The 23,629-nt window shown below is 35.5% G+C and overlaps 1 protein-coding gene across 1 annotated transcript; it reads right to left on the bottom strand.

The window, feature by feature from the left end:
* Positions 1-1,670: 1,670 nt before the first annotated feature.
* On the bottom strand, positions 1,671-9,120 carry LOC131046917 (BAG family molecular chaperone regulator 6). Its single transcript, XM_059211162.1, has 3 exons — positions 8,967-9,120; positions 4,845-7,234; positions 1,671-3,976 (listed from the first exon to the last, which is right to left on the bottom strand). The coding sequence occupies exons 2-3, from the start codon at positions 7,167-7,169 to the stop codon at positions 1,808-1,810; spliced, it is 4,494 nt and encodes a 1,497-aa protein (XP_059067145.1). The 5' UTR covers positions 7,170-7,234; positions 8,967-9,120; the 3' UTR covers positions 1,671-1,807.
* Positions 9,121-23,629: the final 14,509 nt, after the last annotated feature.

Raw genomic sequence — 23,629 nt, forward strand, 5'->3', positions numbered from 1 at the left:
GCATTTCTACAGGTGCTTTTGTGGTCTTCAATGACAGGTATTATCTACATCTTTATTGTCTTTTTCACAAGAGCAGATTAAAGAACGAAATGAAGAAAGCTTTTTACTCTCTGGTGGTTTTCGAATCAGTTATGGTAAAATTTTTTTGTTCTTTCCGTTTTTTTCCGGAAATGAAAAATGAAAGAGCTTTTGTTGTTTTATCTTCTGTTAGTTGAAGAAGAGTTGTTTATTTAAAAAGAAAAAAAAAAACAGTTGATGTAACTGTGTATTGTAAAACAGTTTTTTGTCTAACCCTAACGTGGGTTTAGAAACTCTACTTCGAGAGTTTCTCATGGAAATTTGTTTTTGTTTTTGGGTATAAAATAGTTTATATAGAACAGATTTTGGGAGAAAAAGATAGCGAGAGGAGTGTGAATAAAGTGATAGCATTTGTTAAAAAGAAGAAGTGCTGTAGTTTACCTAGTCGAGGGTTTCTTGAGAATCAATACTCTGTTTTTGTTGCAGAGTACATGAGGCTTTATTGTTTGAAACTATATTGTTCAGAGATTGAATTTTTTTCTCTCTGATAGTGTTGATTTCATCCTTGAAGAATATTGTTGCAAAATTTTTCATCTGTACAGACTGGTAAAATATTCTCGCTCCAATCCCTGATGGTTTTGTGACTGCAAGATTTAAGTGCATGCATAAAATCACCAGTGGCTGTAGCTCGAGTTGAAATATTTATTGATAAGAAGAGGGGTTGGTGCTCCTTGAGGACTTGTGGTTTCTAAAACTTGTGAACTGAGTTGGTGCTCTTTTTGAATTAATATAAGGGATCTTACCGAGTGGTTTTTCTACCCCAGGAGGGTTTTCCACTCATGAAAATTATGGTGTTATGTGCATTATCTTGTCTCATTCTGTTTTACTAGTTTATGCTCTGATACGTCATATTTTAGCTCTCTTCATTTCATACTCTGTTTTGTTGGGTTTATGTAATGCAATATTTGAAGTATTCATTTAGATGTTTCAAGTTTATGTAAAAGATTTAATACCATTTTTTTTAAAAGTCTGAATCAAGTGTTTTAATTGGTTCTTTGGTATATTTCATGCTTCACTAATGTATTTCATCAAGGTGTTAAGTCTCAGTCATCTGTGCATACTGTGAATTAAAATTGTCAAGTTCATAAAAGTATTCTAATTAGAATTTGTCACACTCTGATTCACCCCCCCCCCTCTCAGAGTGTTTCCACTTCCGACACAAACATCGAAATATAACAAATGACATATTACAGACCAAATTAACTTAGTAAATAGGAAGGCCAATTGGGAGTGGAACCTAGAGAGAACAAAGTAAAAAGTTATTATATAGAGTAATCCTTTCGTTCGGCTACAATTCTGCTCTCTTCAAATTACTTGATGTTTCTTGTATTTGAACTCAGGAAAATCGTTTGAAAGAAGTATTTTAACATTAATATATGAGTATTTCATTCATTTCATTTGCTTTTTGCACAGGCCACTATATATCCAAAGGAATAATTACACCCAAGAATATGCTTCTCCAGCTTGGCTCAGAAACAGTTATACTTCAGGCTTAGGTAATTTAGTGGAACTACTACATAAAAAAATCACATGAAAACATGCTAAATGAGAAAAATAAGTCTTTCAAAAGAATGACACACAAGATATGATAATACTAATAAACAGCATAGATTATATATTAAGGAAATAACATGCCATGCTACACCCTTTCTTCTTACATATAAAGCACACTCTAGATACAGAAAAATGCACTAATTATTTCGTCATTCAAGCAAGACAGAGGCTGCCACTAACACTGGAGGGCTGGGGCATTCTTGGTGTTCCTTTCAACTCTGTGGTTCCTTGCTCTCAATTGTCCCGCTCTGGGCTTCCTCGTTTTTTTCCCTTTGCCAAGTTTATTCTCCAAAAGCTTTATTTTATCGTTAAGCTGAGCTATTGTTGCCATTTGCAGCTTCTCAGCTTCCACCAATTTCTCTACCATTTCCTTCAGTTTTTCATTTTCTTCCTCCCACTTATCATGATCTTGGGTTGTTTTTGCAAATTTTGAAATGTTAGGTTCCGAGTGCTGTATGTTTTCAGAATGCACAAGATCATTTTTATTGATTGAGTTATCCGTTACAGGTGTACCTACGAGGTCAGATGCCACAGATTCAATGTCATCAGTCGCTCTGCTGCACCTGGAGACTTGTTCCTCATTTTGGAGGTGGAGATCATTTTTAACGTTGCTCATAGCAGAAAAATCATTTACTGTTATGAGATCCTCGGTGGCTTTCTCAACAGCTGAATCGCATGATTCTTGGGCCATGGAAGCTGCAAATTCTCCCTTTCCGCTCATATTTTCTGCCACATTTGAAGCCTTGTCCATTTTGCTCAAATTGGTTTCATCAAGACCATCAGAATGTGAAACAGAGAGGCTATCAGAAACCACCTGAGAGGAAGTCTCAGTAATGAATTCCACATTGCTGTCTCCTGCAGTCTTCACTGGAAGAGCATCTTCTAATTCTTTGCTTTCACATTTATTCAATTGAAACCCAGATACCTCAACCTTCTCGGCGTTGATTTGGTTTTCAGGTTCTGCCTCCAGCTCAATGGGCATCACTTCTCCTTCTTGGTCCAGAGAGACATTTTTCTCTGAAACATTTCTATTCTCATCCAAGATGTTTGAATTGTCAGGACATATTTCTTTATCCACTGCAAGAGACAGAGCTAAGTCTGCCTCCTTGAGGTTATTAGGTTCTGTTTTCTCCTCTACAAAAACTTTCTCAAGAGATGCTTCAGACTTCTCTGCCTTAGCCTCGGTAAGCATTGTTCTCGCTACTGGCTCGAGAGTCGCATTCTTCTCGAGATCTTGAACCTGAGTTGATGATTTGCATATATCATTTTCTACAGGAGGAGGCAGAGCTGAATTTGGTTCTTTGAGATTACCAGGTTCATAATTCTCCTCTCTGTCTATAAAATCGTTCTCAGGCGATGATTTTGTCTTCTCTTCCTCAAACCCAATAACCTCCAATTTTAATCCTTGCTCCAAAGGAGCATTCTTCTGCGAAGTATTTGCATTGTCATCCAACGGGTTCAAACTGTCTGAAGCTTCAGCTTCCTGCTCTTGGGCAAGAATTGATAATGGGCATATTTCTTTGTCTACGACAGGAGGCAGGGTTGAATCTTGCTTCATGAGGTTATTAGGTTTCGATTTCTTATCTTCCTCCACAGAGAATATCTCAAAAGCTGGTTCCGACTTGTCCGCTTTATCCACTGCCTCGTTACTTAATGAAATCATCTCCTCTGAAGCGACCAGTGGCTTTCTTTCATTTGAAAGATTTTCATCCTCTTTTTCAGCCTCTTCATTCTCCAGATCTATCGACAAAGAAGGAATTTCAATTTCCCGGTTACCAGAAACTTTGAGAGTCTCTTGCTCGACAGGTACATCGTCTTCAACAGTTCCCCTCCTGTTGGTAATTGCATTTTCAAGTTCCTGAATATCAATGTCCTGGTTACCAGAAACTTTCAGAGTCTCCTGCTCAACAGGTATATTGTCTTCTACAGTTTCCCTGTTGTTGGTAATTGCATTTTCAGGTTCCTCTTTACTTTCAGCTTTTTTCAAAGCAAATGCATTCTCTCTGCCATCATTATTTACTTCATTTTCAATTTCAAATGAATCATGCTTGATAGTTTCTTTCTCCTCTGCATTGTCATCTTTTGTTAATTCATTTTCTATTTCTTGATTTTCTGATCTAATGCCTAACAAAGTATTACAAGAGTCCTCTGTAGCATCCAAACCCTTTTCTTTATTATCAATCTTCTGCTGCACAGCATCTACTTTGTTCTCTCTTTCGTATATCATACATGGCTGCAAGTGACTGGAACGAGCCTCTTCAACAAGAGTGTCAAGCTTTTCCAGCAGTTGAACAAGTTCTCGGGCCAAAGACTTTCTAACGTCTCTGACCACTGGACGCAATCCCTGTAAATACAAATAAATTGTTGTTGAGATTATCTTTAAATACTCAGCAGAAACCAGAAAGAACTTACATAATATTCAAGTTAACTTCCTGAACACATTTATACGGACTAGTTGAAATTATCATTAATTATTTTTCACAGAAACGAAAACTCATACTGTATAGTTTCTGAACACATAAAAAGGATTATTGAAATTATAAATGAATACTTTGCATTAAAGCTTCAACAATCTGGTCATAAGTATAAGATCAAGGCATTAAAGCTTCAACAATCTGGTCATAAGTATAATACTTAACAATGCATCTGAATGTGCGATATCTAGATAACAAAAATTTATCCTATGGTCGAATATCAGCTTTATGTTTAATTTAATTTCGATAGACGACAATGGAGAAATTTTCCAATGGACAGGCATAGGTTCAGGCAACGGGCAATTCTGATGTCCAAAGAATTGGGTTAACTCAGGAAATTTGATGACGCAAGAATACTTCTTATCAGGCAATTCTAGTGACCAGAGATTGCACCCCTAGAATTACCACTAGTTGGCTGAATTGATTACAGAGTACAAAAAACACGGGGCAGTATGGAGTTTCAAACATTTAGGATCAAACTGTAGGCACATATCTATTCTATGTTTGTAGATTTGATTGTATCATCAACATTTTGGGTCATACATAAAATGTTTATGTTCAAAAACTTTTATCTAGAGACATTGAATAGATATTTGCATGGATTGTGAAAATCTGTTAGCACTAAATAGTAGACACATACTTCCAGTAAGATATTTTTAGAATCAAATGATAGATGCTTGATTGTACACACATTCAACTATTGAAGTAGATTACTCAAAATGAAAATGACCTTATTACCTGAATGGTATCTAGCCGAAGTAGCAGGCCCATTAAAGTTTCGCTCATTTTCACCTTTGTTTTGTCATCTCTCCTGAGCTCTCCCTCAAATTCAGGGCTCATAATCTGTTGTTTAAGCTCCTCCATCCGATGCCTGATCTTGGCAATTTCATGAAGTTTTCTCAGAGGCTTGAATTTTCGTACTTGCCATCCCCGGTACACAGCCTGGATCTTTAAGGCAGCTTGATCCCTACTGAGCTCTGTTTTGGTAATACCATCATCTTTACCCTGCGCATTCAAATCCTGGTCAACCTTTACTAATTCACTATCAAGGATTAAATTTTTCTCCAAGTCATTTTCCCCAGCATTTTTCGCTTCATCACCAAGCTTTGGAGCCTTCAAACTAGCAACGTCATCAACTTTCTTTGGTTCACCAGCATGCTTGGAAGCTTTTAAACTTGCATTTTCCTCACCCTTTTTTGTTTCATCACCAAGCTCTGAAGCCTTCGAACTTGCATCGTCATCAACTTTCTTTGTTTCACCAGCATGCTTGGAAGCTTTTAAACTTGCATTTTCCCCGGCCTTCTTTAATTCCACAGGGATCTTGGAAGCATCAGATTTAGTATTTTGCAATGAGGGATTTGTTGTCTCAGGTTTAGTGTTTTGCAATGAGGCATTAGTTGTCAAGTCATTATCCTTATGAGGGGGACTAGGAGACCTTGAAGAACTTTTGCCATTGGTCTTCCTCTTTCCAGGAAGAGGATCAACTCTGAGACACACGGGAGGAAGCTTGGAAGCCCTAGGTGAGGATGCCTTGTGATTCTCTGCAGCCTTTTCGTCTAACTTCTGCACCTGTGCCTGCGAAGCCTTTTCTTTCTCTAGCTGCTTCACAGGAATGTCTCTTGCCTTTACATTCGTAACACTTTCATTTGCCTTCTCCGCTGCTGAAGATTTTTCTTCTTCTAGTTGCTTCACAGGAATTTCTCTTGTTTTGGTTTCCTTTCTAACCTCCTCAGGCCTTTGTCTTTCATTCACTCTTCCAACTTCCTGCACAATTACAGGCCTACCACCTAATTCATTTATTTTCTTCTGCTCTTCTTCAAGACCTTCATTCTTAGTTCCTTCCTCAGGGTTTGCCATATTAAAAATACCTTCTCCTATCGGTTCCACATGAACACCTCTTGCCTTTGTTTCTTTGCTTGCCTCGCCAATCCTCTGTTTCTCATCCTCATTTCCGAACTTCTGAACAAATGTGGGCCTGTTTCCAAGACTTTCATTCGGTATCCCTTCTTGAGAGTTTGCCATCTTTAAGTTTTCTTCGGGAATCCAGAGAACAGCGAAAGGATGCAATTTTCCCTCAGATAAAGAATTCTCTTTTTCTTTTTGTTCTCCTTGAAGCTTAGCGATCGAGTCTAGTGGAATCCAATATCCAGGAAACTTATTCTTATTTTCATTTCCTTCAAATTGAGATCTTTTCTTGCAATCTTCCAAAGCTTTAGGCCCGATGCTTGAGTCCAAGGGAATCCAATATCCAGGAAGCTCGTTCTTACATTCTCCCCACCCTAAAGGCTTGGAGTTTATGTCCGACGGAATCCAATTCCCTGGTAACCACCTCTCCTGGTCCTTATCCCTCTCATTTCGGTTCCAATTTACAGGAACCCAGTAAACAGGATGCTCTGCTTGCCCTTCATTTCTATTTCTATTATCAGGAGCTTCGCCATACCATTCCAAAGGATTAAAACACACAACAGGCCCAGCCAATTCCTGCATATTCTGTCTCTTTGTCTTCACATCCTCCTCAGTATAGCCTTCCGTTAGCCCTTTCCGTTCATCTCCCTTCATAGTCCTTGTCTCAAGTCCGCACACATGATTCGGACACCCACAACAGTGAGGTTTCACCTGTCGTTTTTCACAGGGATCTGATGCTGATTCATGGGCCACGGGTACAAACCTCATTGGATACTCATCAGGGCGCCGAAACTGGTCGCCTGAATGAAAAGGCCTAAATGTAAAAGGCCCACTAGCAGCAGGAGGAGGAGGAGGATAAACATAGACCGGCCTTAAATCTCTGCCAAAACCCCTGCCAAAATCGCCACCAAAATCTTTGGCATTTCGTTCATAAAATTTGGGCTCCCAATCTCCATACTTCGGCCAATAAGAATAGTATCCATCTTTCCCAGGCTGATGATAATACCAATAAGGTCCTTCACAGTTACCATAACCCCATTCTTGGGGTCTTGCTTCTCTGTAAGAATAAGGCTCCTCCCGAATTGGTATTGGTTGAGCTTCAACATTTGTTGGAGCCCAATAGTATGCAGGGTATGGGCGCCTATAAACAGGGCTCATAGTTGGAGCAATATAATTGAATTCAAACTGCTGAAAACTACTGAATTCAAATTATCAATGTTTATCTACAAGAACAGAAAAAACCTCAAATAAGTAATTACGTAAGTTTTTTCACACTGAAGTTAGGTCTTCAACAAACACAAATGTATAGAATTTTTGTTCAATAATTCAATTCAGGTAAATTTACGGACACAATAAAAAAAAATTCTTTTAATCTGCCGAGGACATAAAAATTAAAGAAAACTTACAACGATGCACACAAATCACACAAATCTATCAAATACAAACCAAAAAGATTTCTCATTTCACAAAACTCGAGTATTCTCACACAATTTTTTCTTGCCTTGACAATTCATCCCTTCAACTCATACAAGCCAATGGGCTCATAGCAAAATCCTTTGTAAATCTACACAAATTTTGGACACAGACGAAGGCTTTTGTGTTCATTCCATGCCAATCTATGTATAGAGACCAACAACAAAACTTTTTCACTTCAATAAGTTATTGATAGAGAGCAATTTTTCTTGTTTATTTCACCTTTGATAATCCCATCGCAGAGATTTATATACAGACAGACCAAATGTTTATCTTCAATTTACACAAATTTATCGATAGGGACCAAAAAATATTTCTTATTTTCAGGATTCAGCTTTTCGCACATATTTGTAAACAGGGAATTAACTTGATGGTTTTTTTTTTTGGTCGGTAACTTGATGGTTTTTAGTTTTGATTGTAATTTCATTTGAAGTGATGAAGTGGATCTGATTTAATCAATTTTTTCATCAATCTTTCATATCAATCAGATCATAAAACTTGATTGAAAACATTGATGAAGAAATTGATTACATCATCAAATCCAAAAACAATTAACTTGAATTAAGAAAATTTTATAAGATTTTTTTATCTACATGAGATTCAGAGAAGTGAAACATGCCCAAGTTTCTCCAGCTCAGTAGTACATTACAAAGCCTACAACAAATATAAAACCCTATAAAGCATTCAAAATTAGCTCCCTTAGCTTATGCACATCTCTTGTTAATCAATGATTTTAAAAAAAATGCATCCAGATTAAAATATCAAACATTTCGAACAACCACATTTCTTATTTCAAACAATCAATAATTTTGAAAGACAGATATGCACCTAGACCAAAAACTTTTTCAATTCATAAATTTGTTTATCAATACAGAAATATAAGAAAGACTTAATAATTTAAAAGGCTAATTTTTTTTTTTAAATTTAAATCGGGCGCAATTTTTTCCTCTATCAAAACCACTGAATTCACTATCCTATTTGCAATAATTTCAACAATATTATGTCTATAAAACCCCTCAACTTATTAACCTCTACTATTCGATCAATGGCTTTCAAAAATACAATCTTCTCCTCACAACAACATTTATCATTACAAAAACAAACAAAAAAATTAAAATAAATTAATTAAAAGGACGTCATTTTCTTCAATTAAACTCTAAAAGCATTTTTATTTCAAGCAGTCAATAAATTCTGAGATACAGCTATGCGTCTAGGCTAAAAGATTTCTTCAATTCGCATATTTATTGATCGATACAGAAAGAAAAGAGAAAACAATTCACAAGGCCAGATTGTTTTCTTCGATTGAAATTTAACATTTTCCACAGGGCCATTGTTTTATATTTCATATAATTTAATCATCATTTAACTGTTACATAGATCTCTGCATCTGCCCTTAAGATCAACATCGCATACTGAATTTCACATCAAATTTCCTAAAGGAAAAAATAAAATTTAATTCGATCGAAGGTTTCGTACTCGTACCTTTATGTTTTTGGAGCCTACGAGTGATCGACTTGTAATCTCTTCCACAACGCCTGATTTAGCAGTAAACGATGCAAACTTTCCGCACGATTTCGTGAATCTCCAAAGGTCCGACGATTGTAAATTTTGTAGCTCTTAGACACCTTTGCTCGATTCTCAGGAGTGGCATTTTATAGAGTTTCCTTCAGATTTTTTCTCGTTGTTTCGTGTATGTTCTACAGGCTTCCAGAAACGTCGTGAACTTGCAGTAGAATATTTTAATAATTTTTCATCAAACTAGTTTGCCACGTTGTTGTTTTATAAAAAGGGGATAATTGATTGTGAGAAAATGCTGGCAAGTCAAATTCGTAAAGAGTAATTTATTTATATTTTTGGGAGTAGGTCGTCCTAATGGAAATTTGTATATTCTGCTTTCGAACCAGAGAGAAGAGAAGAGAAGAGAAGAGAAGAGAAGAGAAGAGGAGAGATGTTATTATAATTATTTTTAATTTAGTTTTAAGTTTATTTTAAGAAATAATTTGTAGATATTGAGATATTAATAAACTAGTATATTTATCTTTAAAAAAATAGATATCTTTTGTGAAAAGCAATTTTTTTTTTTAAGTTTAAGTAAACCTTAAAGCTACTCTATCTAACTGAAGCCTAACCCTAATAAAAACTCAAATTGGATCATACAACTATCTCTAATTATCATAACCCAAATTAACTATAATTATAATTACATACCATAACCCAAGTTGAACTATAATCTTAATCATATGTGTAACCCCAATCTTAATTGAACACTTAATTATACATTGATTGTAATGAATCTCTAACCCCATCCCAAATCTTTTTCATGGAATTTTGATGCTAATCCTAATGGAACTATAGTCATCACTGAAAGGTAATCTTAAGCCTAACCATAACTATAACTATAATCAACCTTAAAAACTAAACCACTACACTATGTTTCCTCAATATATTTGATTTTTTACCTTCTCTACACAAAAGATTACTTTATTTAAACACCATCACAAAATAATGATTAAAAGTTTAATGAATTTAAATAAGATCAATGAATTGTAAATATTAAATTTCATTTTAATGATTTCAAATAAATTAACTTGCCTTTAAAGTCTTATATAAAAATAAAATTAATAGGTGAGACATAACACATAAGGGAATTTCATATATTGCAAGATAAAAACTCTCCCCAAATTAATAGGTTGGAGCCAAGCTGAAGGAAGACTGAGTGATCAAAGACCATGGATTTTCGACAAGGGACAAAGACAGATCAGGAGGGTGGAGAATCCTAGATGGTATCTAGGAAAATTTGGAAGAGCTAGATTTCAGAGAAACAATGGGCAACAGAACATAGCAGTTTTTGGCAGGCAAAATCCCCTCTCTTTCTTGAACATCCATATCTCTCATCTCATGCCCTCTACAAGACCTATGAACCTTGGTAGAGCCAGATTAGAAACAAATAGAAACCAACATAATAGATCATATTTTGGTGATAAAATCCTACTCTCTTTTCCGAACAATATCCCCATTTTCCCTCTCTCACCCATTGGGAGACCAGTTAATCCCATGTTACCAAAAAAGGCTTGGCCTAATAAATTTTAGAGCATTGAGAAGCCCATAAAGGAGGTTATCAAACTCTGGAATGATAGACCAAAATTTGGCCCTCAACAATTTAATGGGTTGCGGCAGGAAAAGAAGGGTTTCCACTTTCGACATCAAAATACATTTGAGGGTATGTGCAGGATCATGGGAGTCCAAAAAGTGACGATATGAAAGAAATAACCTTCTCCACTCGCCTAAAAACACGAAAAATCCACGTTGACTTTTTGGTTGGCTTGGATGTCAGTACATCTTGCCATGACAAAAACCTAAGAAAATCAGATATCCGATATTAATGATATATATATATATATATAATATATAATATATGTAATATATTATATATTATATATTATATATAATATATATAATATATGATATATAATATATATATATATATATATATATATAATATATTATATATATATATTATATATATTATATGATATATTATATATAATATATATAATATATATAATATATAAGGGGACCATCACCACTGCTATCGGCTGAACTACCATCATCGACACGAAACCAGGTCGAACTACAAGGGATGGAATCCGTCAAAAAGGCCATAGAAAAGAGTAGGGCCCCCTATATTATATATATTATAAATTATATATAATATATTATATATTATATTTTACTATATATTATATATATATATATTATAATATAGTATAATATATATTATATTATATAATATTTAAAATGCCAAAAAACCTAAAAAAACCAGATATCTGATTTTTGTGGATATTTTTATACCCACTGTGACAGCCAGTGGGTCAAATTTTGACCCACGGGCTGTGCGATAAGAAGGAAATCCAATATCAGATTATAACGGATATCAGATTTTGGGCAAAAAAATTGTTATTTTCTCATTTGAGGTATGATTTCTTGCCATTTTGTTATTTTTTATCATTTTTTTTGTATTTTTTATTTGTTTTTTGGTTTTTTCATTGAAACTAGGTTTTTTTAATTGAAATACAATTTTCTTTCAAATTTGTTGATTAAATTCAAATTTTCAAATTCAATCAGGTTAAATGGGGGATAACAATGAAAATACTGAACAACCACAACTGTCACAACCACCAAACCCTCCATTTCCAAACTCCCCCTCAATTTAGGATTTAATTGCTCAAAATTTGAAACAATTGAGGCATTAAAATTTTTAACAATGCTCTTTTGGCTAAATAGGTCTAGAGATCATATGACTGTAGAAGGGAATGAGACACCTTATGGCACAATAAATACCTCTCTAATGTTCATTCTTTGCAGGTTTTTTGAGTTCTTTTCATATCCCCGCTGGGTCTCATCTCTGGAACAATATCCTCAAGGCTAGGGAAGTGGCTAGTTGGGGAACCTATTGAAAGCTGGGGAATGGTAGAAGTATCCGGTTTTGGGATGATTATTGGATTGGGAATCACTCGCTTTCTTCTGATCCAACATTGGGATCTTTAAGGGATCTTTTTGTGGCATCTTTTGGCTTAATGGTGGCTGACTATTGGAAGGAGGGTAAGTGGGTGAATCTTTATGTTGGTAATCCTTCTCTAACTCATTTGTAGCTTTCCCTAAACTCTTTTGGTCTGGAGGATGGTGTGGAAGATGAGCTTATTTGGAAATTCACTCTTAATGGGAAGTTTTTTGTTGCTTCTGTGGATTGTTGTAAGGAACCCCATGTCTCTTGGTGTTCTAAGGTGTGGATTAAGGACCTCTCCCCTAAGGTCAATATGTTTTTTTGGCTCCTCTTTCTTAATAAAATATTAACGATGGACAATCTTGTTAAGAGAGGCTTTTCTATCCCAAATAGATGCTACTGGTGCATGAGGGATGTTGAATCTATTGATCATCTATTTTTACACTGCTCTTACACTTCTGAGATTTGGGGACTGGTGTCAGAAATGGGGTCTTTGTTGGACTCTCCCGGGGGCTATAAAGGAGTTCATTCACCAATGGAACCCGCCCTCAAGAAATCTTCTCTTGAAGAAGCTATGGTGCTTTGTGTTTCCTCACATGTTGTGGGGTTTATGGAAAGATCATAATAATTGTGTCTTCAGGAATATCCACCTCCCTCCTGATATATTTTTCAAGAAAATCTCTAGAGCCATCTTTGATAATCTCTCGATTGTTAGCCCCAATGTTCCTTTTCAAAGTAGAATCCTTAAGGAGTATGAAGCCAATGTTGTCAAGGATTGGGATTTTGGCCATCTTCTTCAAATGGTCAAACCTAAGGTTGATCCTAGGAACAACATTAGTTGGAATTTTCCACCCCAAGGATGGGTGAAAATCAATTTTGATGGTGCGGCTAGAGGGAACCCTAGTCAAGCCAGCTATGGGGGTGTGCTAAGGGATCACTATGGCCACTTCATTTCTACTATTGCTCTCCCTCTTGGAAAACAAACTAATAATGTTGTTGAAGATATAGGAGCCTATCACAACTTAAAACTTGCTAAACAATACAACTTTAAGCTTTTTTGGGTCGAGGGGGACTCAAAGAATATTATCAACTACCTAAAGGGAAAATCTACTCCAACTTGGAATGTTGATATATGGATGGAGAAGGAAAAAGATATTATTAAAATCTTTGATAGATGCATTATTGTTCATGTATACAGACAAGCCAATGTGGCGGCTGACTTCCTTGCCAATAGAGGAGTGGCGTGTAAGGAATAGCTTAGTTAGACCCGAGGTGATAGGCTAGACTCAAAGTTTGCTATGCATTCATTCCATGAGCGAAGTTAGGGGAGTAAATTTAATGATAACTCATTCCATAATGACCTCAAGTGTTTCTAGAGTTATTGATAATTTCCTAATTGAGACAAGTGGCTAGGGAGGACATAAGAATCAATGCAAACTTATTTTGTGTGCTTTGTGGACGATTTTAAACATTTTCTAGAATCTAACTTTCAATCTGAAAATTCTTTGCAGTGAGTTTTACAGAGAGCAAGTTAGAATGGGTGGTGCGAGAAAAAGAATTGAGCCGCCTAGTTGTGTGTAGTTGAAGAATGAAAAGAAGCTATGGCTGATTTTGGAGAGGGGGGGTTTACTCCCTACATTGAGAGGCTACAAGGGTGTAATCAGGATGTTAGGAACTATTGTGCTCAGAACTAGAAGGATGGTACGATTGTTCTTCATGGTTGGAAGGTCCTAGTTGTGAAGCCCTTATTGCACATGTCATAGGGTTATCTATGAAGGGTATGAAGTATTACAGAGATAGGGTGTATACTGAGCAAGTTGTGCACAATTTCCCCAAGAAGGAGGCGAAGCGGGCCAAAATTGTTAAAAAGACTGCCAATTACTATGACATTGCGGTCATTAAGTCTTTCTGGCATAAGCTCCTTAAGGTAATCATAAATTGTCTTACTTTGGATGGTCATTATACTAGGGTGTATGGTCATCACTTTGTTATATTAAATCATTTTTGCCATGGTGTGAAGATGTCTTTCCCTTTCTATCTTATGTCTACTATTAGGGTTAATTTTAGTGACCACTGCAAGAACCCTTCTAAGTTTCCTATCTTGCACGAAGGCCTGTTGGTCCTTATTGATGCCCATTTTCATTCTTTTCCTCCCCCTGATGTTTATTTTCTTCTGAGAATGAAGATATTAGTGCAGGTGAGTCTGACAATGAAGCTTTTGGGTCTGGGTCTGAAGGGAATTCCCCCCTGAAAAAAGCTAAAATAGAAAAACCCTCGAGTTCAAAACCTAAGGTGAGGAAGGGTATAAAAGGGCAAAAGAACATTGTTATGTCCTACTCCTCTACTTCTGCTGAGAATGGCTCCCCCTCTTCTAGCGAGAAGACAAAATATGGTAAGTACCTTGAGTGCCCTAATGTCACAATCTCTCCTTCATCCAATAAGGAGACTGGTAATGTGGGTGCAGTTGGAATTGAAGACCTTCATCTCAAGAGTGTCAAGCTTAATGATAAGAGGGAGGATTTTGATGATGTGTTGGGCATGGATTGTGAACATGCTATTGACACTTTCATCCTATTCAAATGGTTGTTCCATGAACTAAAGGAGATAAGGATCAACCAAAGAGCCTTGGGAAGCAAAATGGAAGTGATCCCTGCTGGTTCTACTCAAGGTAATAAGAAAAATGTGGGAAATTGGACAGAAGATGAGAACAAGTCGGTTATGGACTACATCAAGAAGACAGGTGAAGGGGTTGATCAGTTGAAGAAAAGGCTAGAGGATCACATTACCCATGTTGAGGAAGACTATAACAAGATCCAGAACACCCTCAAAACTATAATGGCAAGTAGTCACAAAAGTGTTAAACAGTCTGCGGTTGTTATGAACACTATGGTGAATAGCTTGGAGTAGCAGGATAGGGCTATTGTCATTATTGGGGATGATGTTGAGGCGACTCAGGGTGGAGAAGGACCCTACAAAAGGACCCGTGGGAATATGAAGAAAAAGGCGGCTATTCAGAATGTGGATTACAAAGCTATGAAGATTGTTGTTGATACAATGAATGTCCTTGAGGCTGAGGTCGTTGAGACCCTCAAAAGCCTTATGTAACTGAATTTGTGTTGTTTTTTGGTTTCTAGTTTTGTCTGTGTTTGGGTTAGGTATCCTTGTTGTCCTTTTGTTCCTAGCTGGGCTTTTGCTATATCTTTGGCTACTATTTCTAATGCTATTCCATGCAACCTATTTTGCTTTGGATGTTGATCTTTGATTCTATTCCTCTTAGAATCATTTTGTAAAGGGTTTCAGGGTCCCTTCAAAACCCATTTTTGCCTTAATCCAAAACATAGTGATTTAGGTGGGGAAAATCATTTCGGGAGAAAAATCTTACACTCCAAATGATGCCCAATATATTATTTAAAATTGAATAATAAAATACAATATACTTGCAGAGCAATATTCTCACATGAGTATCAACAACCAAAGATCTGAAGGTAACTTAGCAACTATAAGACTGCTACACACAACCTCTATCTCCTACACCTAATATATAGGAGATACAATACATAAAAATGTCAAACAAAATTAGAAAACCATGAGCTAAAACCACCCAAAAATTGGAACCCAAATTTTCTTCAATCCAAGATAACCTATGATTTGTCAAAACACACACCAACATGTGTAAATCTCCTTTACAACTCATATATGTACGTGACATATTTTCATATTTCTCATCTTAGGTGACCCAACTTTTGGAGGCCATAACTTTTGATCTAGAAGTCAAATTGATGAACTGTTTGAAGCACCAAAAAGTTTGTAAATTTCTCTATCAAGCTATAATTTGCTATGCATGTTACTGTACTTGTAGGCCCAAAACAATTCCTCTAAGGTCTTCAAAATTAACTTTGAAACTTAAAAAATGGAAACTTTAATATCTTCAAATCAAAACATGATCTTGCAATAAAAAATTAGCAACATGCTTATGTAGACAACCAAGAGCTTTGAATTTTTTTTTAAAACAATTCATGCTCAAATGTAAACTTACATATAAATAGTAACCTTGTGTAATTCCAATTTTAAGACATCTTTTTCCTAAAAAAATATAGATGCTAGTTTAGAAAGGCTGATAACCTAAAATGGTTGGTTCTCTTTTTATTCTCTTTCTAGACTTTTAAATAAGGTTTAAAGTGAGATAACAATGTACCATTTTGTTGAATTAGTTTAGGTTGAAGTTGGAAGGTTTATTAGTCCTTAACAATTGAATGAATAATTGTTAAATATATATGTGGGTTGGACAATAGAATCAATAGTATTTTTGTACATTGATGTAAATATATAGATACATATATACTTATCAAGCTTTCTTAACATTTTGGTATTGATTTTTACTGTAGTAGTCAGTTCAATATTAAAAGTTATGAAAACTTGCAAAAAAATGGCTATAATAGTTATGTAACCTCTGTTAGGTCCCAGAGACAACTGAGAGGGGGGGGGGGGGGGGGGGTGAATCGGTTGTCTAATAAATTCAAACCAAAAACTTATTAACCAACTTAATGCTTAATACCGGTAAACCAGTTAAGTATGCCGGTAGACAGTGTTAACAGTAAATTGCTATACCGGTAAGGATTAATGCATGAAATATAAACATAAAGTCATCCTCAACACATGACACCAATATTTGTACGTGGAAACCCTGTAAGGGGAAAAACCACGGTGGGAAACCTTACCCACAATTAGATGATACTACTGTAGATAGTAATTGTACAAGAGGGGTCTGCACATGCAGAAAGGCCAACAACTTAGAGCTCATTGCTCAATCACAAATGGGAGTCACACTGACTACAGTTGGATGGTTAAATCCAATAACAATGTACTGCACAAAATAGCATCTTCATATGCTGGATTCAGTACCGGTGTAATGCTGATATGCTTTTACAAAAACCTAACTTCACCTTCAAATGATGTCTTCGTGTATACCTCTGCTTGATCTCGCATATACCTTCACACAATTCTTTTTCGCATTCCACACTTGATCTTACAAATAAGATCTTACATTTATACCATACCCTAAGACCAATTTTAGTAGGTCGACTCTACAAGATATTACAATAAAACATTTTAAAAATAATATAATATCCGATGCAATAACTGATTAAACATGTCATCTTAATGCATTTACAACAATAATAAGTCATCTCCATAGCATGCCATGCTGATCTGGAAAAGATAAACCTGCCGGTGTAACCCTAGATAACCTGGACCTATTTGCCAGTAAAAGCAAATATGAATATACCAATGATTATTTCTTTAAAATAAAGTGTCCACACGATGTCTTCGACATTACCAAGTGTCTTCCATATCATTCCAAATACCGGTGAACAATATATCATGCCGATGAATCATATACTAGTAACTGTTGCACAGATTACTGCTTGCCGATGAATGTTGTTGGATCCCCAAAGTAGGTGTATTCAGTAGGTGTTGACATCAATGACAAAACCATACCAAAATACCAACAATATTCCCCTTTGGCATTGATGGCAACACAAGATGGAAAAACCATCAAAGTGCCAAAACAGAAATGCCAAATACAAAAACCAACAATCTCCATTTTTCCCCCTGGGAGTAAAAATACCAATTTCTTCTGAAATGTGATTTTCAAAATCTCTCCCCTGAAATCTTTCACCAAAGAGATAATGTGTTTTTCCATAGATATCTCTCCCCCTTTGACATCAAATGCCAAAGTCACAAAAGTCACAAAATACCAGCCAATTCAATATACCAACTACTCCCCTTGAGAAGTAGCTTCCTCATCGAATACCAGAATAAAGATTTGTCCATTTAATTATGCCGGTTGATGACAATCATCAATTGTCTAAGTCTCTACCGGTGGTGGTATGACTCCAAGCTGATCTCTGAGATACTCAAAAGTCTCCCTAGGCAAAGGTTTTGTGAAAATATCTGCAAGTTGTTCTTTAGTATTCACATAAACCAGTTTTATCTCTTTTTCTTCAACTTTTTCCCTTAGAAAATTCAGTTTGATAGAAACATGTTTTGTTTTAGAATGTAAAATCGGATTTTTAGATATATCAATTGCTGCAGTGTTATCACAGTATATAGTAATAGGTTCCTTGCATTTTACCTTTATGTCTTTCAACATTTGCTTAAGCCAAAGTACCTGTGTACAGTTTGTTGCTGCTGCAACATATTCTGATTCTGTCGTTGATAAAGATGTACAACTCTGTTTCTTACTCAACCAAGAAACTAATCTCTTTCTAAGAAAGAATGCTCCTCCAGTGGTGCTTTTTCTATCATCCACATCTCCTGCCCAATTTGCATCTATATATGCACATAGATCAAAATTTTCATCTTTGGGATACCATAATCCAAGATTTGTTGTGCCTTGTAAGTACCAGAAAATCCTTTTTACTGTTGATTCATGATTTTCCCTAGGATTACTCTAAAATATAGAAACAATACATACTGCATTCATAATATTAGGCCTGGTTTGTGTCAAATACAGTAAACCTCCTATCATAGATTTGTATCTAGTTGGATTAACAGGTGTAGATTCATCCCTTTGAGATAATTTGTCATTTGTAGTCATAGGTGTGCTTACCGGTTTAGAGTTCTCCATCCCAAATTTCTTAAGTAGTTCTTTCAAATACTTAGATTGACTCAAAAATATACCTTTATCAGTCTATGAAATCTGCAATCCTAAGAAGAATTTTATTTCTCCAATCATAGACATTTCAAATTCTTGCTGCATTTCAAGAGAAAATTCTTTACATAATCCATCTTCTCCTCCAAAGATTATATCATCAACAAATACTTCAATAATCAAGATGTCATCATTAGTTACTTTGTAATATAAATTACTATTTGCATTTCCTTTAGTAAAACCAATCTTTAAAAGATACTTATCCAATCTTGCATACCAAGCTCTTGGGGCTTGTTTCAATCCATACAGAGCTTTTCTTAACCTGCAAACCATATCATTGTCATCTGTCAAAGAAAATCCATCAGGTTGTTCAATATAAACTTCCTCTTCAAGATCTCCATTCAAAAATGCACATTTAATATCCATTTGATAAACTTTGTAATCCTTGTGAGCTGCAAAAGCCAAGAACAATCTAACTGCCTCAATTTTGGCTACCGGTGCAAAGGTTTCATTGTAATCAACTCCGTCTTTCTGAGAATATCCCTTACACACTAGTCTTGCTTTATTTCTTACAACCTTACCATCTTCATTAAGTTTGTTACTAAATACCCATTTGGTTCCAATTACATTTTTATCTTTAGGCCGGGGAACTAATGTCCAAGTATTATTCTTCTCAATTTGTCCTAATTCTTCTTCCATAGTTTTAATCCAAATTTTATCTTCACATGCCTCATTGATAGATGATGGTTCAATTTGAGAAATAAGACATACCTCTTCATTTGCCAATCTTCCTCTTGTCATAACTCCTTTAAATTTGTTTCCAATTATCTGATCTTCAGAATGATTCAATCTTACATACTAGGGTGTCGTAGTTTGCTGTTGTTCTTCAACTACTGTGGAATCCTCTGATGATACTGGGGTAATTGGATCTTCATTCTGTACCGGTGGATTCAGTGTAGGTTCATTTGTCACAATTTTTGTTGCCAGTTCAGAGTCTATATACCTTGAAGTTCCTCTGAATTGTTCATCAATCTTTACATTTGTTCTCTCAACAATTTTCTGCAATCTTTTATTAAAACATCTATATGCCTTGCTCTTAGATGAATAACCAAGAAATATTCCTTCATCACTTCTAGGATCAAATTTACCAATATACTCATCTCTTCTAATTTAACATTTGCTTCCAAAAATTTTGAAATACTTAAGAGTAGGAATATTACCAAACCATAGTTCATGAGGGGTCTTACCGGTTTCACCTTTGATGTGAACTTTGTTGAATGTATAGACAACAGTGCTTACTGCCTCTCTCTAGTACATATGTGGTAGATTTGCTTCTGATAACATACTTCTTGCTACATCCAAGATAGTTCTATTTTTCCTTTCAACAACTCCATTCTGTTGTGGTGTCCGAGGTGCTGATAATTGTCTTTTGATTCCATTCACTTCACAGAATGTATTAAAGTCCTTAGATGTGAATTCTCCTCCTTGATTTGATCTTAAACATTTGATTTTCTTACCAGTTTCATTTTCAACCATTGCTTTGAATAGTTTGAACTTCCCAAGTGCTTCTGATTTTTCTTTGAGAAAAGTAACCCAACACATTCTAGAATAATCATCAATAATTAGCATAAAATATCTATCACCTTGTAAGCTTTTAGTTCTAGCTGGACCACATAAATCAGTGTGAATTAAATCAAGAGCATTATTGGATTTTTCTAGAATACTTTTGAAACTAGCTCTAACTTGTTTTCCAAATTGACATTCCTTACAAATTGTATTATGAGGTTTCACAATTCTAGGTAGATCTCTAACTGCCTTAGAAGTACTAATTTTTACCATGCAATCAAAATTTACATGACATAGTCTCTTGTGCCATAACCAACTTTCATCTATATGTGCAATTAAGCATGCCTTTTCACTATTATTCAAATGAAAGATATTACCTCTAGTTTGATTACCGGTTGCAATTTCCAAACCAGTTCTATTCATGATTTTGCATTTTCCATTTTTAAATTGTAACTGAAAACCCTTCTCAACTAATTGACCAACACTTAAAAGATTATTCTTTAATCCTTCAACATAGTAGACATTGTCAGTGTTATGTTTACCATCAAGAGATATTGAACCCTTACCTTTAATTGAACAGGCTTTGTCATCTCCAAATCTTACTAAACCTCCATTGTATTCTTGAAAGTTCAAGAATTTACCTTTGTCTCCAGTCACACGATGTGAGCATCCCGAGTCAATAATCCATTCATCCTTTGATTCAACTTTAACTACTAGGGCTTGTTCTACCGGTTGAGCAATAGGTGCTGGTTGATCTTCTATTATAGCAACAAAAACCCATCCATTGTCTGTTGGATCCTCATCAAAATCATCAATCACACCTTCATCAACAATGTAACAAGATTTATCTTTGTTCTTCTTAAATCTGTATCTCTGATATTCAGGATTAGGCTTGTATGTTCTTCTAGCTTCTTCTCTTAGTCTAGCATGTCTATCAGGGCATCTTGAAGCCATATGACCAATCTTATTGCAGTTAGAACATTTAAAGGGTGCTTTACCTTCATACTTACTTCCAATTGGACCTTTTGGCATTTTCCTTGCAAATAGTGCTTCAAGTTCTTCAAGCTCTTCATTCTCCTTTCTGGTTTCTTCAAGTTCTCTTGCATAAAAGGCTTTCCAATCTGATTTGTCAAATGATGGAGCAGATGATGTTGATGCTTTAAAGGCCAAATCAGTCTTTATAGTAGCAACAGGACCAAATTCCTCAATTTCAAAAGCTGAAAGTTTTCCAATCAATGTATCCCTAGTTACTAATGTATTAGGCATTGTTCTTAACTCATTTATAGCAGTAACTTTCATTTTATATGCCAGTGGCAAACCTCTTAATATTTTTGAAACAATTTCATCCTCACTCAAGGTTCCTCCACAACATTTTATACCCAAAACAATTTCATTTACTCTTTCCATAAAAGTAGAAATCCTTTCATCTTCTTCCATTTTCAGATGTTCATACCTGACTCGGAAGCTTTCAAGTTTTGCAATTTTGACTATGGAATCTCCTTTATTCAGTGTTTCCAAATGATCCCAAATAGCTTTAGCAGCAGACCTATTTGATAATCCCATGATTCGTTGATCTGATAATGCACTCAAAAGTGCTTCTCTTGCTTTGCAATCATTTTCTTCATCTTTGGCTAAGGTAGTTGGAGCAGTCTGACTAGCTACAACAGCAGTATAACCATTCTTAGTAACTTCCTAGATGTCTTTACCGATGCAGTTCAGATGTGTCTCCATTCTGTTCTTCCATATCCCATAGTTGGTTCCATCAAGTTTAGGACTGTCCTTCCTGAAATAATTAGTAGACATTGGATCTCCTCAAGTTGTTAAATTTCTGCAAAAAGAGGACTAGTCTCTGATACCAATTACTAGGTCCCGAAGACAACTGAGAGGGGGGGGGGGGGGGGGGGAGAATCAGTTGTCTAATAAATTCAAACCAAAAACTTACTAACCAAGTTAATGCTTAATACCAGTAAACCAGTTAAGTATGCTGGTAGATAGTGTTAACAGTAAATTGCCATACCGGTAAGGATTAATGCATGAAATATAAACATAAAGTCATCCACAACACATGACACCAATATTTGTACGTGGAAACCCTATAAGGGGAAAAACTACGGTGGGAAACCTTACCCACAATCAAATGATACTACTACAGATAGTAAGTGTACAAGAGGGGTCTGCACATGCAGAAAGGCCAACAGCCTAGAGCTCACTACTCAATCACAAATGAGAGTCACACTGACTACAGTTGGATGGTTAAATCCAATAACAATGTACTGCATAAAATAGCATCTTCATATGTTGGATTCAGTACTGGTGTAATGCTGATATTCTTTTACAAAAACCTAACTTCACCTTCAAATGATGTCTTCATGTATACCTCTGCTTGATCTCGCATATACCTTCACACAATTCTTTTTCGCATTCCACACTTGATCTTACAAATAAGATCTTACATTTATACCATACTCTTAGACCAATTTTAGTAGGTCGGCTCTACAAGCTATTACAATAAAAACATTTTACAAATAATATAATATCCGATGCAATAACCGATTAAACATGTCGTCTTAATGCATTTACAACAATAATAAGTCATCTTCATAGCGTGCCATGCTGATTTGGAAAAGATAAACCTGCCGATGTAACCCTAGATAACCTGGACCTATTTGTCGGTAAAAGGAAATATGCAAATATGAATATACCAATGATTATTTCTTCAAAATAAAGTGTCCACATGATGTCTTCGACATTACCAAGTGTCTTCCATATCATTCCAGGTACCGGTGAACAATATATCCTGCCGGTGAATCATATACCAATAACTGTTGCATATATTACTGCTTGCCGGTGAATGTTGCTGGATCCCCAAAGTAGGTGTATTCAATAGGTGTTGACATCAATGACAAAACCATACCAAAATACCCACAACCTCTATGTAATATTTAATTTTAGGAATATTTAACTCCTCTTATAAAAATACTCTAAAAAAAGGATTATATCAAATAATTCATGTTATGTATACTCTGTAACTAAAATTATTACATGACTATGTCAATTATATTATATATTAACATGCAATGGTCATAAAATTGATATATTATGCATATAATGTACGATTACTTTGGAAGTGTACTTTCTTGGGTGACAAGTGTTACTATTTACTAAGTTGTCATTAGTTTTATGTCCAAAGTCTTTCTATATACTCTAGTCGGTTATTACTACTGAAATATTCAGTCGGTAAGCACAGAGCAATCAGTTACAGAAGTTACAAGTCATAGAGTTTAGTATACACGGAGCTGTCTACCGAGTAACGTTCTATGACTACCGAGCAACAAAGATGGTATACCAAGTTGTTACACACCGATTGAAACGTGTTACCAGATTCATTGAACCTAGACACATATGTGGAAACATGTTACAAGA

The sequence above is a fragment of the Cryptomeria japonica genome, chromosome 9 (genome assembly GCF_030272615.1).
Source record: "Cryptomeria japonica chromosome 9, Sugi_1.0, whole genome shotgun sequence".
In the NCBI taxonomy this organism is placed as follows: Eukaryota; Viridiplantae; Streptophyta; class Pinopsida; order Cupressales; family Cupressaceae; genus Cryptomeria; species Cryptomeria japonica.

Excerpts from the sequence above, each read along its gene's own strand:
- LOC131046917 (XM_059211162.1), bottom strand. The coding sequence starts at position 7,169 with ATGAGCCCTGTTTATAGGCGCCCATACCCTGCATACTATTGGGCTCCA. Across the intron at positions 3,977-4,844 it reads TTCGGCTAGATACCATTCAG|GGATTGCGTCCAGTGGTCAG; the intron begins GTAATAAGGTCA and ends TTGTATTTACAG.